This window comes from Melanaphis sacchari, unplaced genomic scaffold (genome assembly GCF_002803265.2).
Source record: "Melanaphis sacchari strain LSU unplaced genomic scaffold, SCAv2.0 Contig154_pilon_pilon, whole genome shotgun sequence".
In the NCBI taxonomy this organism is placed as follows: Eukaryota; Metazoa; Arthropoda; class Insecta; order Hemiptera; family Aphididae; genus Melanaphis; species Melanaphis sacchari.
The window spans coordinates 1-22,387 of NW_020270685.1; the positions used below are offsets into that span (position 1 = coordinate 1).

The window sequence follows — 22,387 nt, forward strand, 5'->3', positions numbered from 1 at the left end:
CTTGTTCTTCGTTCAGTGTGTGTATAAATAATATTTACCATAGAAAACTTGAAACATAACACTAATATACTTATAATATCATTATTTGGAAAATCAGTATAAATTTTATAATAGTTTTTGAACTTATTGTTTATTATTTGGTGAAAAGTATTGATGATTAAATTATACGAGACTTATAATTTTTAATAAATTCGAGAGTACCAAATTGACTTATATACCGTTAGTACCCATTTTTCTATGGGGTGATTGTTGAGATGAGTTGTATAGATTTTAAATTGTTGATGTCGGAAGATATTTCTACAAGAATATTGTAAAGACTTATGTATAATAGTTATTTTAGTTATTTCCATTAAACAAACTATTATCTTTTTTTATTTTGCTTAAAAATATTAAAATCATGAATGCATCCAAAATAATGTAATGTTAATAATTATACTGTATAAATATAGAATACTTCTATAATACTTATGACATAATTCTCACAACACAGCTGTAATGTAATTAAAATAATAATTATCAATACGCTGTATATTAGTATATTATATATACATCAAATCCTACAAACACGAAAACTTTGTGTCTTCGGATAAATGCTTGTTTATCATTTTATCGAACCCTTTTAAGGTTAAACTCTGAAGTCCATATACACATGCTATGGCTCTGGTAAACTCCTTTATTTCTAAATTTTGTGTTGAATCAATTATTTCAAATAATTTTTGATATCTAAATAAGTTAGACTATGACGAAAAGAAGAAAATATGAGTTCCTGAAGGCTATACATTGTAGAGTATAGTTTAGTTAAAAATTTAGATACCATCTTGAAAGTTTATTTAATGGATAAAACGTCAATATTTGTTCTAAAATATTACTAATGAAATAATTATCATATGCATCGCTATATATTTACTATAAACAACAATTCTCTTAAGTATCAAAACATTCCAACAACTACATCATTTAAAACAACATACTGTATAGGTATCCTGCATTTATTTTAAATAAATATTAATTCATTTTTAAGTAATGAAAAATAAAAATATAAAAGATATGTTCTAACTAAACGAATGTACTTAAAAAGTAAATTTTATGATTTGAAAAGTAGGTGATAAAAATATAAATGTCATAATGCGTTCATTTAAGTAATATGTTTGGCATTGAGTCCAAAAAATAACTTATAATAAATACCTAGTTATATTAATTTTCATCAGAAAAAATCTGTTTATATTTTATAGTTGGCACTACAGACTGTTACAGCGTCTGGCTGTAGTAATAAAACTAAGAGATGATTACAATATTTTATTTTACGCACGTGTAATTGTACACAAAATACAACGTTTTATCTTAAAAGAATTATATTATTTTTATATGCGTGTTTGAATATTTAAATAACATAATTTACTTATTAACTAATTATAATTAATGAATGATATATAATCATACATCTTACTACAAAACACAAATTTAATGTATTGTTAGATAATTTAGAAAAATTTTAACTTTACTAATAGCTTATACTTTTACTATGTAATAATATTTACACCAATCAATAAACTTCTATTTTCGCGTTGAATAATAAATACCTTAATTCATTTATAAAATCAAAAATTGTTAAATAATTTAATATAATACGGATATACTCCACATTTAATTTAAACTCGTTATAGAAATGTACAAATACTTTACGAAATAATTTTATTTTATACGTACCTAAGTTAATCATATCATGACAAATAATAACGATATTAAAACTTATAAATAATTATCATATTTATATTTATATTTGAATGTATACTTATGAGTTATGATGTAATATTGTAATACAATATTGATTAGCTTTAAAGTCAAAATTCAAATGAATTACATATGTGTTTCAAAATAATAATAAGTATAATGGAACTGAAAAAAATATACTTAAAATGTGTATGTAATCAATAATCATAATTTGTTTTAAATTAACTAATTTAAACAAAATTATTTTTTTATTATATATAATATATTTACATTGATTCAACACTCATATCACCTATTGTAATAGCAATAATAGTAGATCGCGGATTTTCACATACTATATTAAATAACTATTTTTTTTTTTAACATTAAAATTCGCTATAGTATAACAAGTTGTATTGACAGGTACAAGATAATAAGATGAAAAAGATAAATTTAAAAGTTTCTATGAGTTCACAGTGGAAAGATTATTTAATATTAATTTCATTTAATGTAAAAATATGTAACATAGATCCTAGTACCACTTACAAAAAATAACAAATATGACGTCTAGAGGAATTATAAACTGCAATATATTTTTTTCTTTACACGTTATATTTTTTATGAATAACAAAGCTAAGTTGTAAATTATGTACCTAAATGAATGTATATTTCTTACTATGATGTATGCACCTGTACCTACTAAAAGTATTAAATAACAGAAAAAATGAACATAACCCTGTGAAATTAATAGCTGACGCCGGTATTTGTAGATTCTTACAATCACCTTAAGTGTTCTACACGCAGTTTTTTTTTTTTTTAGTTTAACCTGTCCACATGAATAACAAACGCTTAGTAAATTATTTTATTCCAAAGTAGTGTTATTAAAGTGTCATTTATTTTCCACTGCTGTATTGTATTACTGAATCAAATATTTCAATTTTTTACATGCGCCATTTATTAACAAATAATCAGTCTGGACAATATATTGTAACTATAATATTATATAACATAATTTATATATTTCATTTGATTTTACACTTTTTCTACCTACATTAAACAGATTTTTTGTATAAACAGTTTGCGTTTTTATGTAATAAAATAAAACAAACCCCTATAAGCTTAATCTGTAAATTTTTATTATTTTAAATAAATAATTATACATCTAAACTATCAATAATTAAAGCTTTGCTTTTCCTAATTATCACAAGTTCGTTGTATGATCTGTTTACTAAACCAAATCGTATTTCTCTTAATTATATAAACAAATTCAGTAAAAATTATAATAGCCCCTCTCTCCGCCATTCAACATATTATTTTTTTAATCTTTATTATAATAAATACAATACAATAAACGCCGAGTTTTAAAAATGTGATGGGTTCCCTAGGTATCACAAACTTTAACCCCCAACTGAAAAAAGACTGATTTATAGTATAATGGTCTACTGAAATACCAAGCATGTATAGATACATGTATATAGAATTATGTTTTTAATAAAAAAAAAAAAACCATACATGATACATAAGAAATTGAGACCGTGACATTTCAATACCTAGATATCTTTGTTTTCATTTTATGTTTTTTCAAAAATTTTAATTTTCCATTCTGAATCATAAAAAAATTATGGAAACATTCTAAAATAGGTAATATAAATACACCGAAGTTATGATGTAATTCAATATGACAAATTTAATTTTAATATAAAAATGTAATGTTTAATTACTGTTTAGCATCATAAACTCTTATTTCCAACAAACAGTATGTTTTGATATGAATAAATGTAAAAGTTCATTTTGAATTTTATAATCTATAAAAATATTATTTTAACTAAATAACTTCGCAAATACGCCTATAAGTAACACCATATAGATTAGGTTGTATGTATACAGTCGAATTAAAATTTAAAAACTTTCTTTTTAAAACTTTAAAAAATGTACAAAATACATTTATTAATGAATCGCTATTGCTTATGGGGATTATTAATTCCATTGTATTTAAACATCAACATTGCATCAAAATACTTGAACGTTAAAAGTTAAACATTATGCTTTACTGCAATATAATTTAGACGACATTTTTTTTATTGTGATATTAATTTTAAAAATATGCAACTATATGGATTTATCTACATAGTTTTTTTCTAACCAGTTAATATTTCAATCCATCAAAAAGTTTAAAAAATCTTAAACAAAATATCATCATTGATCTTATATAAATATTCAAAAATAAAAAATATAAGTTATTACCTAAAATTTAATAAAATTATTATTATTTATACGTTAGTCAAAAATTAGACAATTATTCATTTGAACACTCTATGTAAATTATGATATTTAATACTATCACATACTACTTATGTTTAATAAAATTTTAGGAATATAAAAATAATTATAGGTATAGTATTACAAAAAAAAAAAAAAAAAAAAAAATGAATTTTAATTATTGTTGTGCATTTTAATATAATAAATATTTTATTTGTGTCTATTTAATTGATCAACAATAACATGATAATATTAACATAAATTTTATTATTTTATTCAGCAGTATACACTATACTACGTCGTAGATTTTGTCTTTTACTTATAAATTACATTAGTTAATAATAAGAAATGAAAATTAAACTTATACACATTAACGTTACCCAAATATCCTCTATCACGTCATATCTTATTAATATTTCCGATTTCTATTATTTGATCTCATTTTAATATTTAACTTTAAATGGTACTAAATAAATACTGGCTGGAAAACCTAGCGATGACAATAAATTCTAATCCATCATAATTATTAACCTTATAATTTTACGAAAAACAAATACAAATTAGTCATTTAATATATTATATACGTGAACCAATCAAATCAGATTTTATTGACCTATAATCGGTAACATTTATCAGAGAACATACGATCAGTAATAATGAAAACTCCGATTTGTTATTAAATTCACCAAGATGAACGATCGAAGTATTGACCGGAGGACGAATATGGATAAAAACCCATACACGTGTGATACTTGCAACAAGTCGATCATTCAAAGATGGAATTTGATGAGGCACTCAGAGATACTTAAGGAAAAGAAACCTATCCTGTATTATATTATATGTGACCCGAGGTTCGCATTTACTGCCAACTGACTTTACGCCAAATGACGCATACGGAAGAAAAACTATTCACGCGATTTTGGCGACCAGTGATTAAATAGATAATATATTTATATGGAATAGATATAAAAACCAAGAAAAAAATTCAAAAGTCACTTTGGGGCGACCATAATCTAATATCAATGAAAACGTTCATAACCCTGAAAAAGAGGAAGAAAACGGAAATACAAAAATAAATTGGTGTATGGGTAAACTAAAGAATAAAGAAATAAGAAGATAATTCAAGTAGAAAGTAAATTAAATATTACAAGAAACATAGAGCAAAATGAATCAAGGTAAAGACCGTGAAGAACAGGAAAAATTTATGGTTATGATGACAAAAGCAAAGAAAGAGAAACTCAAGCATACAAAAAAAAAAAAAAAAATGCTTCTATTATATTTTTTTAAATAAATACTTTAAAAAATAAAATCACTGGTGATAGGATATAACATAAGGTTAAAGGGGAATCGTAAGTCCACATAAAAACAATTTTAAACAATATGAAATACATACAACCGTTAAACGAGTAGGTACATACGGAAATTACGAATCACAATAACCGCTATATTATGCATAATAGTATTTTAACGCAGTTCCTTTGTTTCCATATTCTATGTAATTCACAACTCACGTAAACGCAATACCTACGTTTTCGAGTAATGGTCATAAATCATGATAATAATATAGTATAGTCTGCAGGCACGTTGTATCTGTATGTGCATTAACACTTGATTCGATAATACAAAATTTAATATTTATTTAATTTGACAAATCATTAAAAAAACATTTGATGAAAATTTCAAATGTCTAAGATTATTATTTTTAAGTTACATTGAATAAAACAAAATTGAATGTGTCAAATACCATTTCTGCGTAAAAATTCCTATTTTTCCTTAAATTGTAATATTTATTTAATTTAATAAATCATTATGTAATATCGTAAAAAGCATTACAATTCGATAAACAATATAAATAGATACAAAAACAAATAAAGTCATTATAATAGTCACAAACATGGGTTGTTTTAATAATAGGTATAAAAAGAATATTTAATAGTTAATACTATATATAAATAAAAATTACCTTTCAATAGCACAGTATATACTTAATGTTTATAATTTAAAATTAATAAATCATCAAAAAGTATTATGGAATATTATAAGTACTGTGAGCGCAAAATTATTACATAATTTTCATTGTCCTAAAAAATGTAATTTATAATAAACTTGAAAATGTTTCGTATATTTAAGATTACTAGCTTAGTTTTTGTATAAGACCTCTTTAGTTTACTCTAAACCATCTACATAGCTACACACCCACACTTTAAATATGGTATTAATATACAATTATTATCCCAGTGTGTAATTAATTGTTTTGTAATATAGGTGTTTAATGTTAAAAATTTTCTCTCCACTTACTATTGAAAAATTAATCTAATAAGTAATATATTAAATTTGGATAAAAAAAAAAAGTAATACAGTTGATTGAATTAATTTTTTCGAAAAAAAATGCGTATATTAAATTATTATTTATTAGTTTAATGATTATGATTATAAATTATAACATATAATGCTATTAAATTTTAAGTAAATGACACCTTAATAAAAACCTTTGTATATATGTTCACGGTATACGTTGGTAATATCTTAAAATTATTCTATATATTTTAAAAACGTCATTGCGTTTAGTTAAATTCATAATATGACGTGTAAAAAATGATTCGAGTCCTCATAAATAATGGTTTTTAAATTTATTCGACAATAAAATATGTAATTTCATCCTAATTTTAACTTCAAATATCCATTAAATAAATTGTATTTGTATATTTTTTACATTTTTAACAACAAAATTCTTGTAATTTGTAAACTATGAGATTTTGACGAGTTTTGTTAAACATTTAAGTTCATATGCATATAAAACAAATAGCTTGTATGCATATTTGATATTTTGACTTGCATGATATAAGATCAACTGATGTGGAATATTTTATTAAATTTTAAGAATTTTTACCAAACGAATTGTTTATCATATTTAGGTACTAATAATTTATAGAAAATTTTAAAAATCAAAGTTTCTATAAATTACTTTAATAATATCTAAATATTTATAAAATTATTTTATGTATATAAAATGCAGACAAACATTTAATGAATGTATCAAGTATCTATGGTTAATCGTTTTTGAAATAATTATCAGGTACTTATTATACCGATCAATGTCGTAAAATTTTGATTTTTGAAAGTCGTAAATGACAAGAAAAAAAATACCGTTAACAATAATTAATAATTACTACTGTGACGTGTCGAGACCGTAACGTACAAAAACTTAAAACGACGTTTAAGTTCCCGCTAATAAGGGACAGCTGTGTAGACTGTTACATATTTTATTATTTTAATTCAAATGACGATTTTGTATTTATTTTGCAGCTCACTTGTTAGTGTTTAAACGGAGATCGTCATCACGGTAGTGGCCAAAGCAAATGGTAACGCGTACATACCGACCGTTGTGGCGCAGATCCGTTGCTTGTTGCAGTGGTTCGGCGAGTGGAGCGAAATGGAACGTGGTTACTTCTCTTGTCAGTGTTGGTTCACGGATTCAGAAGTAGCGGCGGTGCTGTCAATGGTCTGCCGGCGATCATGGGATATCCTGTGCAAAGAGGAAGGCCGTCCGTTCAGTCTGTTCAAATGCCGCATCAAGCAGCTCACCGAATGGGTCCAGACGTGGTCCGTTAACGACAGAGACGATTTCCTGAGCGGCATTTGTTCCACGGACTTTGCAGACAGATGCGGGCAAAGAGACGACGGCAAAGCGGTCAACAGCTCCGAGCACTGCAATGGTACCTATCAATGGTGATAGAAATCCCCGATGGATTGTCAAAAGAAGCGATTTAAAATGGACTATGCTCATCACATATTTTAAACTCTGTGATTTCAAATAATAGCTACTTCGTTGAAGGTTGAAAAGAGTCTCACTCAACCATAACTTTTTTGGTAAATGAATTCTTACTTATCGGTTATTTTAAATTGAATCGAGTTTTAAAATAGATTTTTACAACCTACGCCCCATACACTTTTATAATAATATAATACTTAATACATTGTAACCTATAAAATCTATGTATCTATTACTTCAATAAGTTACTGTATGCATATCGATTTATCAAAAAAATTGTTACTACTTATTTTGTATCTGTGTACAAATACCTTCCTATAACTTATTTAACGAGTTTTATCACATTTCAAGAACTGTGATTATGACTGTAATAATTTAAATCTATATAAATGTCTATATTTTTTATTTTATTTTTTTTTTAGATTCAATATATTATGTATTTTATAATACTTTTTTTTTCTTTTTTTTTTTATTGTATTGCTATAATAAATTCCATGTTTTTAGTATAATATACAAAATGATTGATAGTGAATTGTTACTTTCTCACCCATTAGTGTTAAAAGTTAATATTTAATCGATGTAAATAATTTACTAGGTACATCTGTTTGCATGATAATAATAATTTTCCATAAATAAATATTGAGTCTAGAAAATAAATGTAATATTGTTTTACTTGATTAATGTTAAGAATAGCTATGTTGTCAAGCAGTATTATTAGTAACAAAACAGTATTATTGAATGTATAAATATTTACATATTATTATGATATTTAATTATGATTTTATGATAGATATTTATAGGCTTATTAAGACGTGTAATGTGCAATCATTATATTAAATTTAATTTAGTTAAGATTAAGTTTTACTTTTATTGTTTACAGTTTGTGAACCGAATTAGATTATCTAAGACTAATGTTTACTATAAAATATTACATCAAAATATATATAAACCTTAAACAATAAATTACAACAAAAATTGTTTGGTTTTATTGTTATGTAAAAAATAAAATAAATAAATAAAAAGAATCAAGCTTACGTAACTGCAGTTTTTAATACCTAACACAAGATTTGTAAATGCAGAAATATAATAAATCTATATTCTTATAATAGAATATAATAATTAATAGTTACCAAAAACGCTATTATTCTGATTATAGTTTTTCAAACTAATTTATCGCCCCGTTTACGTGTTTCTGTGTTCAAAACTAGGTATGAAGCCAATCATGGAATTCCAATACCAGTACATCTGAAATGTAAAAGAAAGTTCAAAAAAATATGTGCGATTTATTTATCTAAAGACTAAAATAATAAACGATACAACATCGCGACTATGCCATTTGGTGATGGATGGCCCATTAAAATGCAAGTGATGAACAACGTAGTAGTGTCATTTCCGCTCAAACGTGACCATTAACTTGCGGACTGAAGACTTGCATGCTTTAATGATGTGTAGGCCGAAAGAATGGTATATCGTTGTACAAATGTTGTGAATACGAAATTTCGACTTAGTAAATTCTCAGTCGTCCTTTTGAGCTGAGCCAACGCCACGTCCGTATTTCCTACGTTTATTCATATTTTAATTTTGTCAACTTATTAAACGACCTTTGACCTTTTTCTTTAATAAGTGCATAGATATCGAACATTTTTACATTTTATTTGAAAAACCTGAAACCAGTTTTAATCTCATAGTATAGACCATAGGTGGCCAACTTGCGGCTCGCGTCTTATTTATAAAATCAAAAATTTTAATATTTTTTATAAGCTAATACCTAAAAAATTAAAATTCATAATAATATTAAATAAATTTTGATTTTATAAAAAAGACACGAGCCGCATCTGACAATGACGATAGCCAAATGTGGATCGTGAGCCGCAAATTGGCCACCTGTGCTATAGACTATAGATAATATCTCTGAATAAATCATAGATCTTATACTCGTACTAGTATAAGGTCTATGGAATAAATGTAATCAACTATCATCGACCAAATAATTTATTATTATCACAAAATACTCTACTTATCCAATCTGATAAGACTAGTGGACTATTTTTTTATCACTGTGTAGTGTATATCTATCAACAACTTTATTTAAATATTTACGTTATTTCACGGTTACAACTTGTAACAGTTAACAGTTATAGATAATATTCCACCTAACTAGTTAATATAGAACTTTTATAATGAATGAAAAGAAGAAAACCGTGACTATGTAAGATTTTTTTCAAATGAGTACAGCTAAAACTTATATTTCTAAGGTCAAATGGTACGTAAATTATATTATACAAGCAACAGTAAGATTTATAGTAATATGAAAGGTTCAATACGGATAATAGTTATTACTTATGGACTCATACTTTTTCTGATATTTTAGGTTGATTATTGTTTTATTAATTATTCGAACTATTGATTTAGTATTTAATTATTGTAATAAATCGAAATTTGGTATTTTTCATTTAGACAAAACTGTATCTAAAGAGTATGATAACAGTGTGTACTTCTACTTCAAAGATATTTCTATTATAACTATGTATTATTATGATGTATTTTAATACCTTTAAATAGTATTTATTTTTATATTTGCATATTGAATTAAATAAATACTTCAAAAAATTGACAATTAAATATTTACTATACTAGAAGTCATTAGTACAAGAATCCTTGGTTCAAATCTTGTTTAAGGGGCCTTTTATAGGACCCCCCTGCAGATAAAGTCTACTCACGCTTATGGTTGACTGCACAACTTCAATAATATAAGCTTCGTGCTTTTTTATTACTGATACACTTTAAAAGGACTCTCATATTACGAATATGATCATGTATTTTATTCCGATAATTACGATTTGATTTTAAATTTATATTTATATTACTCAAATATCTTCTAGCTGACAATAATAATAATTTTAATTATTGTTTATTTCCTACGATTAAACCACTAAATGCTATTATACTTATATAATAGTATATACATATAAACTTACAGTTTATAAGTCATAAACTGATATCCATTTGACCGTTTATACTTAGATACGCGCCGATTAAATACTATCATTCTCCCCTTACGAGATGCTTCTCCCCCTATCGATGACATATTAGTAAAATTTAACATCAAATCAATTTTTTCTTCCCTTGACTTTGTCTCAAACAATTGGAAAAATTCCCTTGACCCCACTGTTAGGCAATACGATACTGTTAAGCAGTACTGATATCGTATATCGGTTTCTTTTATAATGGATGGTCGTATCAATTTCATGTTCCTACTGTCTCAATATATCTAACGTCACCTTTGGCAAAGAACTTGAAGCCGTCTTCAAAATTATTCGTCTCCCTGTCCCCATCCTAATAATATTCATACCTACGTTGATGACATCTTAATATCTCCCCCCTTCATTCGAAAATCATATCATAAAACCAAAATCAAATAGGTGAACTATTGATTTATTGGAAGTCATATTTTTGTTTTCATATTTCAAGTAAGCTGTCTTAATATACTTTATCTATCACATTATCAGTCGTCACTCATTAATCATCTGACTTATAATTTGATTTCTCGAAGACGAGTGAATACAAACACATCCATTATTTTCTTTTTCTCAGTATTACGCTGTAGCAAGTTTAGCTGCATTTCTTCTTAGAGAATTTTGTGCTCTTTTCTGTTTTACTCTTTTAATATGCATACCAGCTCTCCTAAAGCTACTGTCTCTCAAGTTGTTACCCAATCTAATTCTTCTTTGTCTCAGATAAATAATAATGTGGGAACAGATGTCGTAGTTAACAATCTGCCCAACAAAAAAAATCTGACTCGTCGAATCGTGAACGAATTCGGATTCACATATAAAAGACAAGTCAGCGTTTTAAGTGATACCTAATAAAATTTATAATAATTAAAAACCAATAATAATTTGTACACAGAATAAATGTAAAAAATTATAAAAAGCGTCGTGGAATCGAGAAAACGCGCGTGGTAGGACGCGGAACAATGTTCGGTGCGGACGCGCGTATGGAGGTTGGTTCGAGAGTCGAAACGGAACGTTCGCGTGTACGGAGGTCGATGATGCAAGGCGAACGCATAAAACTCGAGACCGCAACAAAGGCGTCGTTAATCCCGCGGCGAGCTCGCGCACGAGAGGAGGAGACACGGTGTACATAAAATAATTCACGGTCGGAAACATGACGTACCTACGGTACAAAAATAATCTAAAACAAAAATGGTAAAGTTAACAATAAATACAATGAATATATAATAAATACAAAAAGATAAAATATTGTGGTGATAGTTCCGTATCGAGACATGGGAAGGACGGGATAGCTGTTTACGAATACCTATATTATCGGACAATATTTATATAATTCAGGAACATGAGAAAGTTTGAATACATTACGACAACAACGACGTCTTGAGATGAGTTGACGTGATTATCGGCTTCTCGTCCATCGAGGGCCCATGGATGACACTTGGCCCATCATCTGAGCTGCAGCGTACACGGATTGGAATGTGTGATTGTAAAAAATAGTTCGATCACGTACAGTGTAGAGCTGATGTAATGCTTAAGGTGACTTGGAAATAATTTGGAATGATGATCGTTCTCGATCAGCAGTCATAAAAAAAAAAGAAATTTTAAAAGTACGGAAAAAGCGACAGTGTCGTTGGACCTCCAGCATGGTTAAGTTAGGGTAAACCTGATAGTGATGCACTACAATTTTTTTTTTTTTTTATCCGTTTCTAAAATTGTCATTTTATGCATCAAACAAAATTTATAGTTTTTATATTGATAAAAATAATGAATTTATAACATGAAACTTTTATTAACGGATACCATTAAATAATAACACCACCAAATACCGGATATTTTTATCATAGTTAATTACTAATTATTATCTTAGTATATTTTATTACTAATTTTTCATTTTTAAGTTTTAACATATTTTTGTACTATTATAGATAATATTAAATATACCTTATCGGTCATAGGAAATGGCCATCTCATTCGGTAAATAATTTTATTAAATTCACACATATAAATATATAATTTATTATAAATACTAAATAGTATAAATAATCATACATATTATGTGTATCATTATTTTTGATATAATTTTATATTAATTTTTAATTTAACTTCCCCCCCCTAAATAGCAAACATACAAAAACCAACAAAATTTCAGAAATTGAAAGCATCCAATACTTAAGTTTCACAATATTTTGATCTAATTAAGCTTCCTGCATAAAATAAATTAAAATATTATTATTATAAGGTATAATAGGTACCTACTCAAATATTTTAAACAAAAATCATCTACATAATAAAATAACTCCGTAGGTACTAACACAATAATTAAATTTGATTAGTTTTATATTAAATCTGTATCTATTTTTATTTTATTTATATACTTTCAACAGTAGTGACTATGTTATAGATAGTTATACAATACTTTAAATAAATACTTATAACAAAAATACTGATGACAGACCATAATATCGTAACTACTCTCTATGCGTAAAAACAATTTTAAACAATATGAAATACAACCACTGAACGGGTACATACGGAAATTACGAATCACGATAACTACTATATTATGTATAATAGTACTTCAACGCAATTCCTTTGTTTCCATATTCAATGTAATTCACAATTCACGTGAAATAAAAAAACCTAAAAAAAAAACTAAAAACCTTTATGTTTTCGAGTATTGGTCATAATAAAAATACCTGTGTGTCTGTATACGCAGTAAAGTAATAGGTATTTGATTCGGTACTATAAAATTTAATATTTATTTAACTTGATAAATCATCATAAAACATTTGATGAAAATTACAAATATTTAAGATTATTTATTTTTAAGTTAGATAAATTTAAAAAAAAAACAAAATCGATCGTGTCAATTACGATACAATTTTTGCATAAAATTTCCTGTTTTACCTTAAATTGTTGTTATTTTTTTTTTCTATTGTTTTAAAAAATATTAGGAATTTTTTATATTGACCCAATTAAAGTAAAAATAAGAAGATGCAATTTGCTATCAGGAACTATCCTCAAAGTTGAAAATTCTAGCATTTTATCGACTAGGTACTTATTATTCTTAAATTTTTTTAGCCAAAATTGTTCATTAGTAATAGGCCAATGAAATAAAAATAGAAACTCTACATATGTATATAAACGTATAGTTCATAATGTTTTTTCTTTGTGATTAAATTAAGTACTGGTTGAGTGCGCGCCATTCAGTTTTCATAAAATGTTTTAGTTACACCTTAAAAAATTGATTTTGTTATTATAAAAAAAAGATTGAGCCTAATTTTTATCATGTATACATCTATGCTAGTACGAGTGGACCCAGAGGATGATTTGTGAGGTCAGCTGACCCACAGTTTTTTTCTGAGGTTAATGTGGCCCCTCAAAATGACAAACTACATAAAAAAAATTTTATTTGAAAAAAATATAAACAATAATCAATATAAAAATTAAATTATATAATAATAATTTTTTAAATATATACAAGCTCAAGAATGTTCCTATGAAAATTTAATTATGATGTTTAAGTATAGAAATAATAAACATATAATGTATATGTATATTATAAATTATGGTGTATTATAGACGTGAAGACTGAATATTGAAGTATAAATAACGCGTACGAAATCGGGCTTTAACTCATCAACTTAAATAATGAACCTAAATCGGAAAACACAATACATGTGGCTGTGATACGGCAATACGGGTCTTTACAAAACATAACCAATACTGTTGTTTATATAAATATAAAATATTGCATAATAGTACTTGAAATTTCTTAACTCTTAAGTATATCATTATATAAAAATATGATGATATGCAAATTTTATTAATTCAAACAGCCGACTACCGTTTTAATAAAAATATTATAACTATTGTATAAAATATCCTAGACTGACTAATCGTTTTCGCTCAGAATTAATTAATGCATTATTTTCTGTATTGGATTAGAATCTAGAACCAACTTTTCTAGATCACATATCTATTGTGAAATTGAAAACAGTCATTGAAAACTAAATTAAAATAAATACACCTCAAATAAATGTATACAAATAAAATAGTAAATATGTATAATCCCTTATTCTTAAAATTATTTAAAGACTCCAGATAAATTTATTAATTGAATATATATTTTAATGCAACAATTAATTAATAATACCTAAAGTTTGTAAGTAAGTTTAAAATTTTACATAGTTATATTGAATGTTGGTATAAAAATATAATATAAATACCTAACTAATAAAAATAATTGCGAGCATCCTGAGTACGCTACTATATGTTAGGTATAAACTATGCTCTTCGATTATTCTATTAATTATTTATTTCATTATTCATATTTATATCATAAAACAATATATTATCTATCATATTTTTTGCAGGTCAATGAAGTTAATTTCGAGTCAACTCCAGAGTTCCAGTCTCCAGACATAATTATTTAGTATCATAAATTATAGTTATATTTTTAATCATACTTTACAGTGAATTAACTATACATGTACCCTATTCTAGTTTACGATAAAATATTCACTATTTTAAATTTTGGTAGAAACGGTGTAAACTAATATAATAGATACAAAAATATCACAACATATAAAAATAATAAGTCGTTTGTTTGGTTCAATCAATTTTACGAATATGTATAATAAAAATATATAAATAAATAATAATAAAGAAAAACTTACAATTGTAAAATACAGATTGATCAACTGGTCATTGCCTAGGTAATAATTTAAAATACTAGTACTCGCATATACGCAATTATAATACATAATTACAAAGGTGACTTGAGCCATGGTAATTTGTTGTTATCCGATTGCGAGTTCTCGATTTTTTAGAAAATTGTACGTTTATGTCTGCAGATGAAGATTTTAGATCCTTTTGGTGATATTATGTTTGACAATGATTTGCTTTGAAATTGGCGGGACTCGCATATTAATTATAATAGATCTTATATTATATACCTAAGGTCTATCTACGATTAGATAATGTAATTGTATGATAAGCCAGCTAAATGCCTTACTACGGGGAAGCGCTTGTGTTTAGAGAATTCGTATAGAAATAGGACATTGAAAATTGAAATGCTTGGGTAGTCAAATACATTAATATATAATACTATTTCACTATAGGTACACAATAGTATAAGATTAATTTTAAGCTATTGCTTATTCATAATTTAAACCTACCATATTTCTAATAGTAAAATGAATCACTTTAATAATTAATAGTTAATAACAACATAAATGTATGACAATAATATATTTTATTTAGTATTTTAGTAATGTACGTAAGTTGACAGACCGTTTCCACTCAGAATCGTTTTTTACAAGCAATTATTTCATAATATTTGTAAATTAATTCAAATTTAATGCATAGATTACTGTGACCAGTGTGACCTTCCCAATGACAAGGTATGTCCGACTCTTACAATACATACGCAAACAATTACCTTCTTTATCGTTTTATCTTCATTAACTAGCTATGGACTATGGTTAATTTCCTGTACCAAGTTCCATAGTCCATACTATAGTTGCTTTTCTACTAAGTTTATATATGAGTAAATGACTAATAGTAAATAAAAATCGCATTCATATTTATTATTTATTTATGTGCATTACAATGAATACAATTGTATTATATGTTAAATTGTCTATTTTTTAAATGTATATTTTCTACCTATATAAATTAAAAAATACAACATATTTTTCAAAAGGTATTAAGAATAGTTAAATTTGAGAATTGGTTCTTCTTCCAATTTGCCTCATTTAATAAAACATTTCTTAAGACTAGTCTAATATATATTTATTGGCCTTATACTCAATAAGGTTAATATTCTATACAGGAGAAATTGAGTGTGTCTCGTCATTGAGTGGGATGTGGATCACTGATTACTGTAATGATTCTGTTAAATTTGAATTCATTGATAAATAATAATTGTATATGAAAAACAATTACAAACGGAAATTATTATTCTTATTAGATTATAAAGTTTATAGCTAAAATACTACATATATTATAATAATTTATTTTAATATTCATATAGAAATATAGTAGATAAAATATTTATAAAAAAAATAGGTAATACCAAATAATTAATCTAAGTATTGAATTATTGAAAATGTTGTTGTATATCTATAGTACAAAATATAATGATATAAACAAAAATTTAAAATTCTCACAAAAATATTTTTTCACCAGAATAAAATAACTGAAATTGTTAGTTTTTGGTTAAATATCAATTTTTTCAAAGTTGAACTCAAAAAGCTTATAAAAACATAAGTTTATTTTTTTAAATTTTTAAGCCTTGTATTATATTTTCAAACTTTTTGGTAGTATGACATATTTTTGATTAATAGAAAACAAACTAAAATTTTAGTTATTTCAAAATAATTAAAATTCTTACTTTTGCAAACAAAATACTAAAAAAATTACCATATTACTAAAGTAATTGTTTCAACATTCGAATATTGATATAAATATTAAAGCTTGTTACCTATATTTTTCCACATCACTATTTGAAACTTTCTTTAAAATGGTATTAGTATATTATATTAGTATGAACAGAGTTTATTATTTTTTGACAAATGAGAAGTTTTTAAATTAAATCATTTAGATTATGATTCAATTATCTATATTAAATTCTTCAAAATATATTGGATTTTTAAAAATTATACATTATTCGTTATCATCTAATATATAATATATTTTTCAAGTTTAATAATAAAATTGTATTTTTAAAGGTCATGAGTTATGTACTAATATTTGTAATTATGTGAGCTAGACTATTAACATTTCTTTTTACAAAAAACAAACAATATGTGTAGTAATTAATTGTTAAAATTTATTTTAATGTGATATTTTATAATACACATAGGTCATTGATAATCTAATTTTGTTCACAAAAAAAAAAAATAATAAATAAATAAAAATAAAACTTAATCTCTGGGATGCTATAAAAAAAAAAAAAACCTTAATCTTAACTAAAATAAATATAATAATATATAATGATTGCACAATACAATTAATAAGTCTAAACATGTATCATAAAATTATAGTTAAATTCTATGTCATGTAAATACTTTTGTATAAAATAATACTGTTATGTTACTAATAATACTGCTTGACAACATATAGCTACTCTTAACATTAATCAAATAACATAATGTTACATTTATATTCTAGACTCAATTTATTAATGGCAATTTATTATCATGCAAAAAATGCAATAAATTATTTTAATCGAGTATAAATAATAACTCTTAATATAAATGTGGAGTAAAATAACAATTCACTACTAACCATTCTGAGTATTAAATTTTAAAAACATGGAATGTAAAATAGCATATTATAAAAAAAAAAAAAATGTATTATTAAACACAAATTAAATCTAAATTGAAAAAAAAAGTTCATAGACATTTACATAGATTTAATGATTACAATCATAATCACTGGGGAGTTCTTGAAGTGTGATAAAATTCATTAAAAAGGTTCTAGGAAAGTATTTGTACGCAAATACAAAATAAGTAGTAACAATTTTTTCGATAAATTGATATGCATACAATAACTTATCGAAGTAATAGATGTATAGATATTAAGTACATTATAGGTTGAAATGTATCAAGTATTATATAATAATAGTGTGTAGGTTGTAAAAATCTATTTTAAAACTTGATTCAATTTAAAGCCGTCACATAAGATTCCATAACCAAAAAGGAATGGTTGAGCAAAACTCTTTTCAAACCCTCAACGAAGTACCCATTATTTGAAATCACAGAGTCTATAATGTGCGATGATCATAGTCCATTTTAAATCGTTTCTTCCGGCAATGCATCGGGATTTCCATCGCCATTGATACCATTGCAGTGCTCGGGGCTGCTGACCACGTGGCCGACGGCTTTTTGTTCGTATCTCTCTGCAAAGTCCGTGTCCATGGAACGTATGCCGCTCAGGAAGCTGTCTTTGTCGTCGTCGGACCACGTCTGGACCCACTCGGTGAACAGCTTGATGCGACACTTGAACAGGCTGAGCGGACGGCCTTCCTCTTTGCACAGGGTTTCCATGATCGCCGGCAGGCCGTTGGCGGCGCCGCTGTTGCTCCCGAACCCGTGAACCAGCACCGGTAGGAAGTCGCCGCGTTCCATTTCGCTCCACTCGCCGAACCACTGCAACATGTAACGGACCTGCGCCACAACGGTCGGTGTGTACGCGCTACCATTTGCGTTGGCCACTACCATGATGAAAGTTATTTCCGTTTGAGCGCTGACGAGTGATCAACAAAATCGATGTAAAACCGTCGTCGGAATTGAAATAATATAATGTCAAACGGTGTCCTCCACGGCTGTCCGTGTCATTAACTGGCACCGAAACGACGTCGTTTCAAGTTTTCGTGCGTTACGGTCTCGGCGCGGCAGCGTTAATTATCGGTTACGACAGGCACCATAGCAACGACAGTTTTACAGCTCTACGAGAAAAGCGGCTGAAAATTTCATGTACAACGCGCAAATAGAGGCACCTACATAATATTTTTAATTTTTTTTTTAAAACCGACGCGACGACGATTGTACCGTAGATTTCACAACTACGGTATACACACGCGTATACGTTTACACGATTATTATTTGATACGGTTATCTTATCTCATCGGCCGACAGCGAGTCGTCTGCAATGTTGATAATAATAATTCATTCCGTACATGACGGCCGACGACAAAATATGCCGATAATAAGTGATAATAAATCGTACGTTACGGTTGTTCGGCGTGATATATAGCAACTACGACTAAAGTACATTACAACCACGGACGTACTGGGACAATCAGAGCGCTTGAATCAGACTGATTTTTTCGATATTAAAATCTTAGCCATTTTGTAATCGCCATCAAGAGTGTTCTGAATTTGTATGAAAAATTTCAAATTATTTATTATTTATAATGTTGACAACCGTTCAAAAATATATCTATCTGGATTAGGTAAATAAATATGAAAAAAATTTTGAATTTAGAATGTTGAGAAGCTCATCATTGATCAGTAATATAAAAAAAAAAAAATCAAAGATGACTTCCAAAGATGCAATTGAAGATTATTTATATTTTTTAATTACCTGTTTTTTTTTTTTTATTATTATTATTTAGTATTTACTTCAACTATTATTTGCTAGGTATATTTTTAACTTATGAGTTAATTTTCTTAACTATAAAACTAGGTATTTATTTTATTTTATTATATTTAGGTAAAAATTCTAAAAGGTTTTTAAATTTACTTTGTTGTTTTTTAAAACAAATATATCTTTTCTAGTCATTATTCAAGTTTTTAATCGAATAATATCTTGGCGATTTAAAAAGTATTTCTACTTATCAACAATTTAAGTCTATTAAAAGTATCGAAATAATAAGTTTTTATTTATTTTTTTTTTTTAACTAAAATATTTGAACTTGAAACTTTATAATGTATTAGCCATTAGGTATATGTTATGTTAGGGCAACAAATTCATATATTTGCAGAATTTTTATGTGATATTTTTTCAGATCATTGTGAAAAAATGAATGTCAAAATATATTAAGTTACCAAGAACGATGCTATAATAACAACTTGTATAGTTGTATGTCGACTCAATAGTTAATACGTGTTAAGTAAATACCTAGTAGTTTTTATAGGTACGATGAAATAACAACAGTCAATAGATAATTATATTATTAATGTGTATCGCGGATTCATGTTCCAAAATCCAAGATCAATCATAAAATATGTTTCATGAAGTCTGATTAACAATGCGAATTATTAAAGCGCTAATATGTGCATATTTTGAAAGTTTTTTGAAAGTTTTTGAAGCATAGGTATTTAACAATTTGAAAGTTAGAAAAGATAAACAATATATTGAATGTCTATACACACGATAAGTAAGTAATTCCTAAAAATAGAACTCTTAAAAAAATAAATGTATTAAATACCTACTAAACTATTTCTCCTCAATAAACAGTCCAAGTTTTTTCATATTTTTTAGTTTTTTATAATAGTTTTATTTCAAATTAATTTTTTTTTTTTTTTTTGATGTTGACAAATATTTAGGTCCATATAAGGAATGATAAGTATATTTTTTAGGTAATATTTTCAGTTTTAGACGTTCTAAGTTTATTTAAAATAAAATACATTGATACTTGCAGTAACTAAAAATTAAAATCACTGTATAATCTAATTAATCGTCTACTTTATTATTGTAGCACCAGTACTTGACTTCCAAGTCCTGGTAATTTAAAATACTTTTTACGCGTATCGCATACGGACTGACATTAAAGTTGCAACCAGGTATAACTCTAAACTCATTTAGCTTTAAATTTAAATTCATAATCTTTTAAAAATAAAAACAAAACATTTTTCTCTGGTTTTGATTTGTAGCTCAGTTAACAGTGTACAGCTAAGATAATGATGGTATGTTATATTGTAATATCGCGTATCAATTTTAATTGAATACAATTTATATAGGTAATATTATATAAATTTGATGAAAATTGCAGGACTATATAGACCTTCATGTTATAATATAGTCAAAAAGATTATAGGTACATCTTGTCAATTATTTCATAAATTATACTGACATTTAGATATAACAAAATTGTCACTTGAGTGTTTATTAATAGCTTCGATATTTAAATGAGAACAATAAAGTTTAATATATAGGTAATATATATTATTAGTGTAACGCACTAGACAAGTTAAATAAATGTAATCATAATTCTTTTCAAATATCTATACCATACCTAATCTACAAATTATTGTACATTTTAATTGGACTTCCGGTTTTATAATCTTATGAAAAGACAAGTTAATTTTCATCACTGAAAAGGGCTAAAATAATTTATTTTTGGAAATATTAATTTAGAAAACCGATTAAATGATCCCATTTCCAGTTATCTCTTTAATATGCATTAGACGCATTACATAAAAGTTTACCGATTACAGTTAATGAAGTTGTAGACGAAATACTGGCTTCTGAAAAATGGCGATTGAATTTTGCACTTTAATAATATTATAATGTAATAAGCTAAAGAATTTTCATTCAGCTTTGAATTTTGTATGAGCAGGTAATAGGTACGCCTAATATTATAATAAATAATGTATTTATTTTAAAATTTTATACTTAATAATTACCTATGCTACGAATTAATGTGTAATGTTTGGATCCTGTCCTCAGACAAATCCTGGTTGTGACATTGATATCATTTTAAAATATTGGATTGTTATTCATTGCATTTTGATAAAATATTAAATAATTATTGTATACATAATATAACTACCTACCTAGTTTTACCGGCCGGTAATTTGTGTTAACCCGTTTTTCAATTTTAACCAAATAGTAAATACCTGTTAATCGTAACAAATTATCTTTCAATTATTAAAAAAATAAAACTCACGCCTACATTGAATTAAATACACACTGTTAACTACACAAGTTTAATGTTTTAATGGTAAATTTACTCAAAAATATTTGTTTTTTCCATATACCTCTAATACAATATAAATATTGAAATTTGTGCCACAAGCTCGTGTATAAGACGTACCTAATACATAAATATTTTAGAATATATTAATACGTATTTCAAATATGTTTATTCATAAATTGATGTGCTGTATTAAATTTATGC

The 22,387-nt window shown here is 26.1% G+C and overlaps 1 protein-coding gene and 1 pseudogene across 1 annotated transcript; one reads left to right on the plus strand and one right to left on the minus strand.

Annotated features, from left to right (window-relative positions):
• Nucleotides 1-5,134: 5,134 nt before the first annotated feature.
• Nucleotides 5,135-8,037, plus strand: LOC112592050 (annotated as a pseudogene).
• A 10,112-nt stretch (nt 8,038-18,149) lies between these two features.
• Nucleotides 18,150-19,367, minus strand: LOC112592058 (uncharacterized protein C14orf119 homolog). Its single transcript, XM_025336030.1, has one exon. The coding sequence runs from the start codon at nt 18,981-18,983 to the stop codon at nt 18,555-18,557; it is 429 nt and encodes a 142-aa protein (XP_025191815.1). The 5' UTR covers nt 18,984-19,367; the 3' UTR covers nt 18,150-18,554.
• Between the last annotated feature and the right edge of the window lie 3,020 nt (nt 19,368-22,387).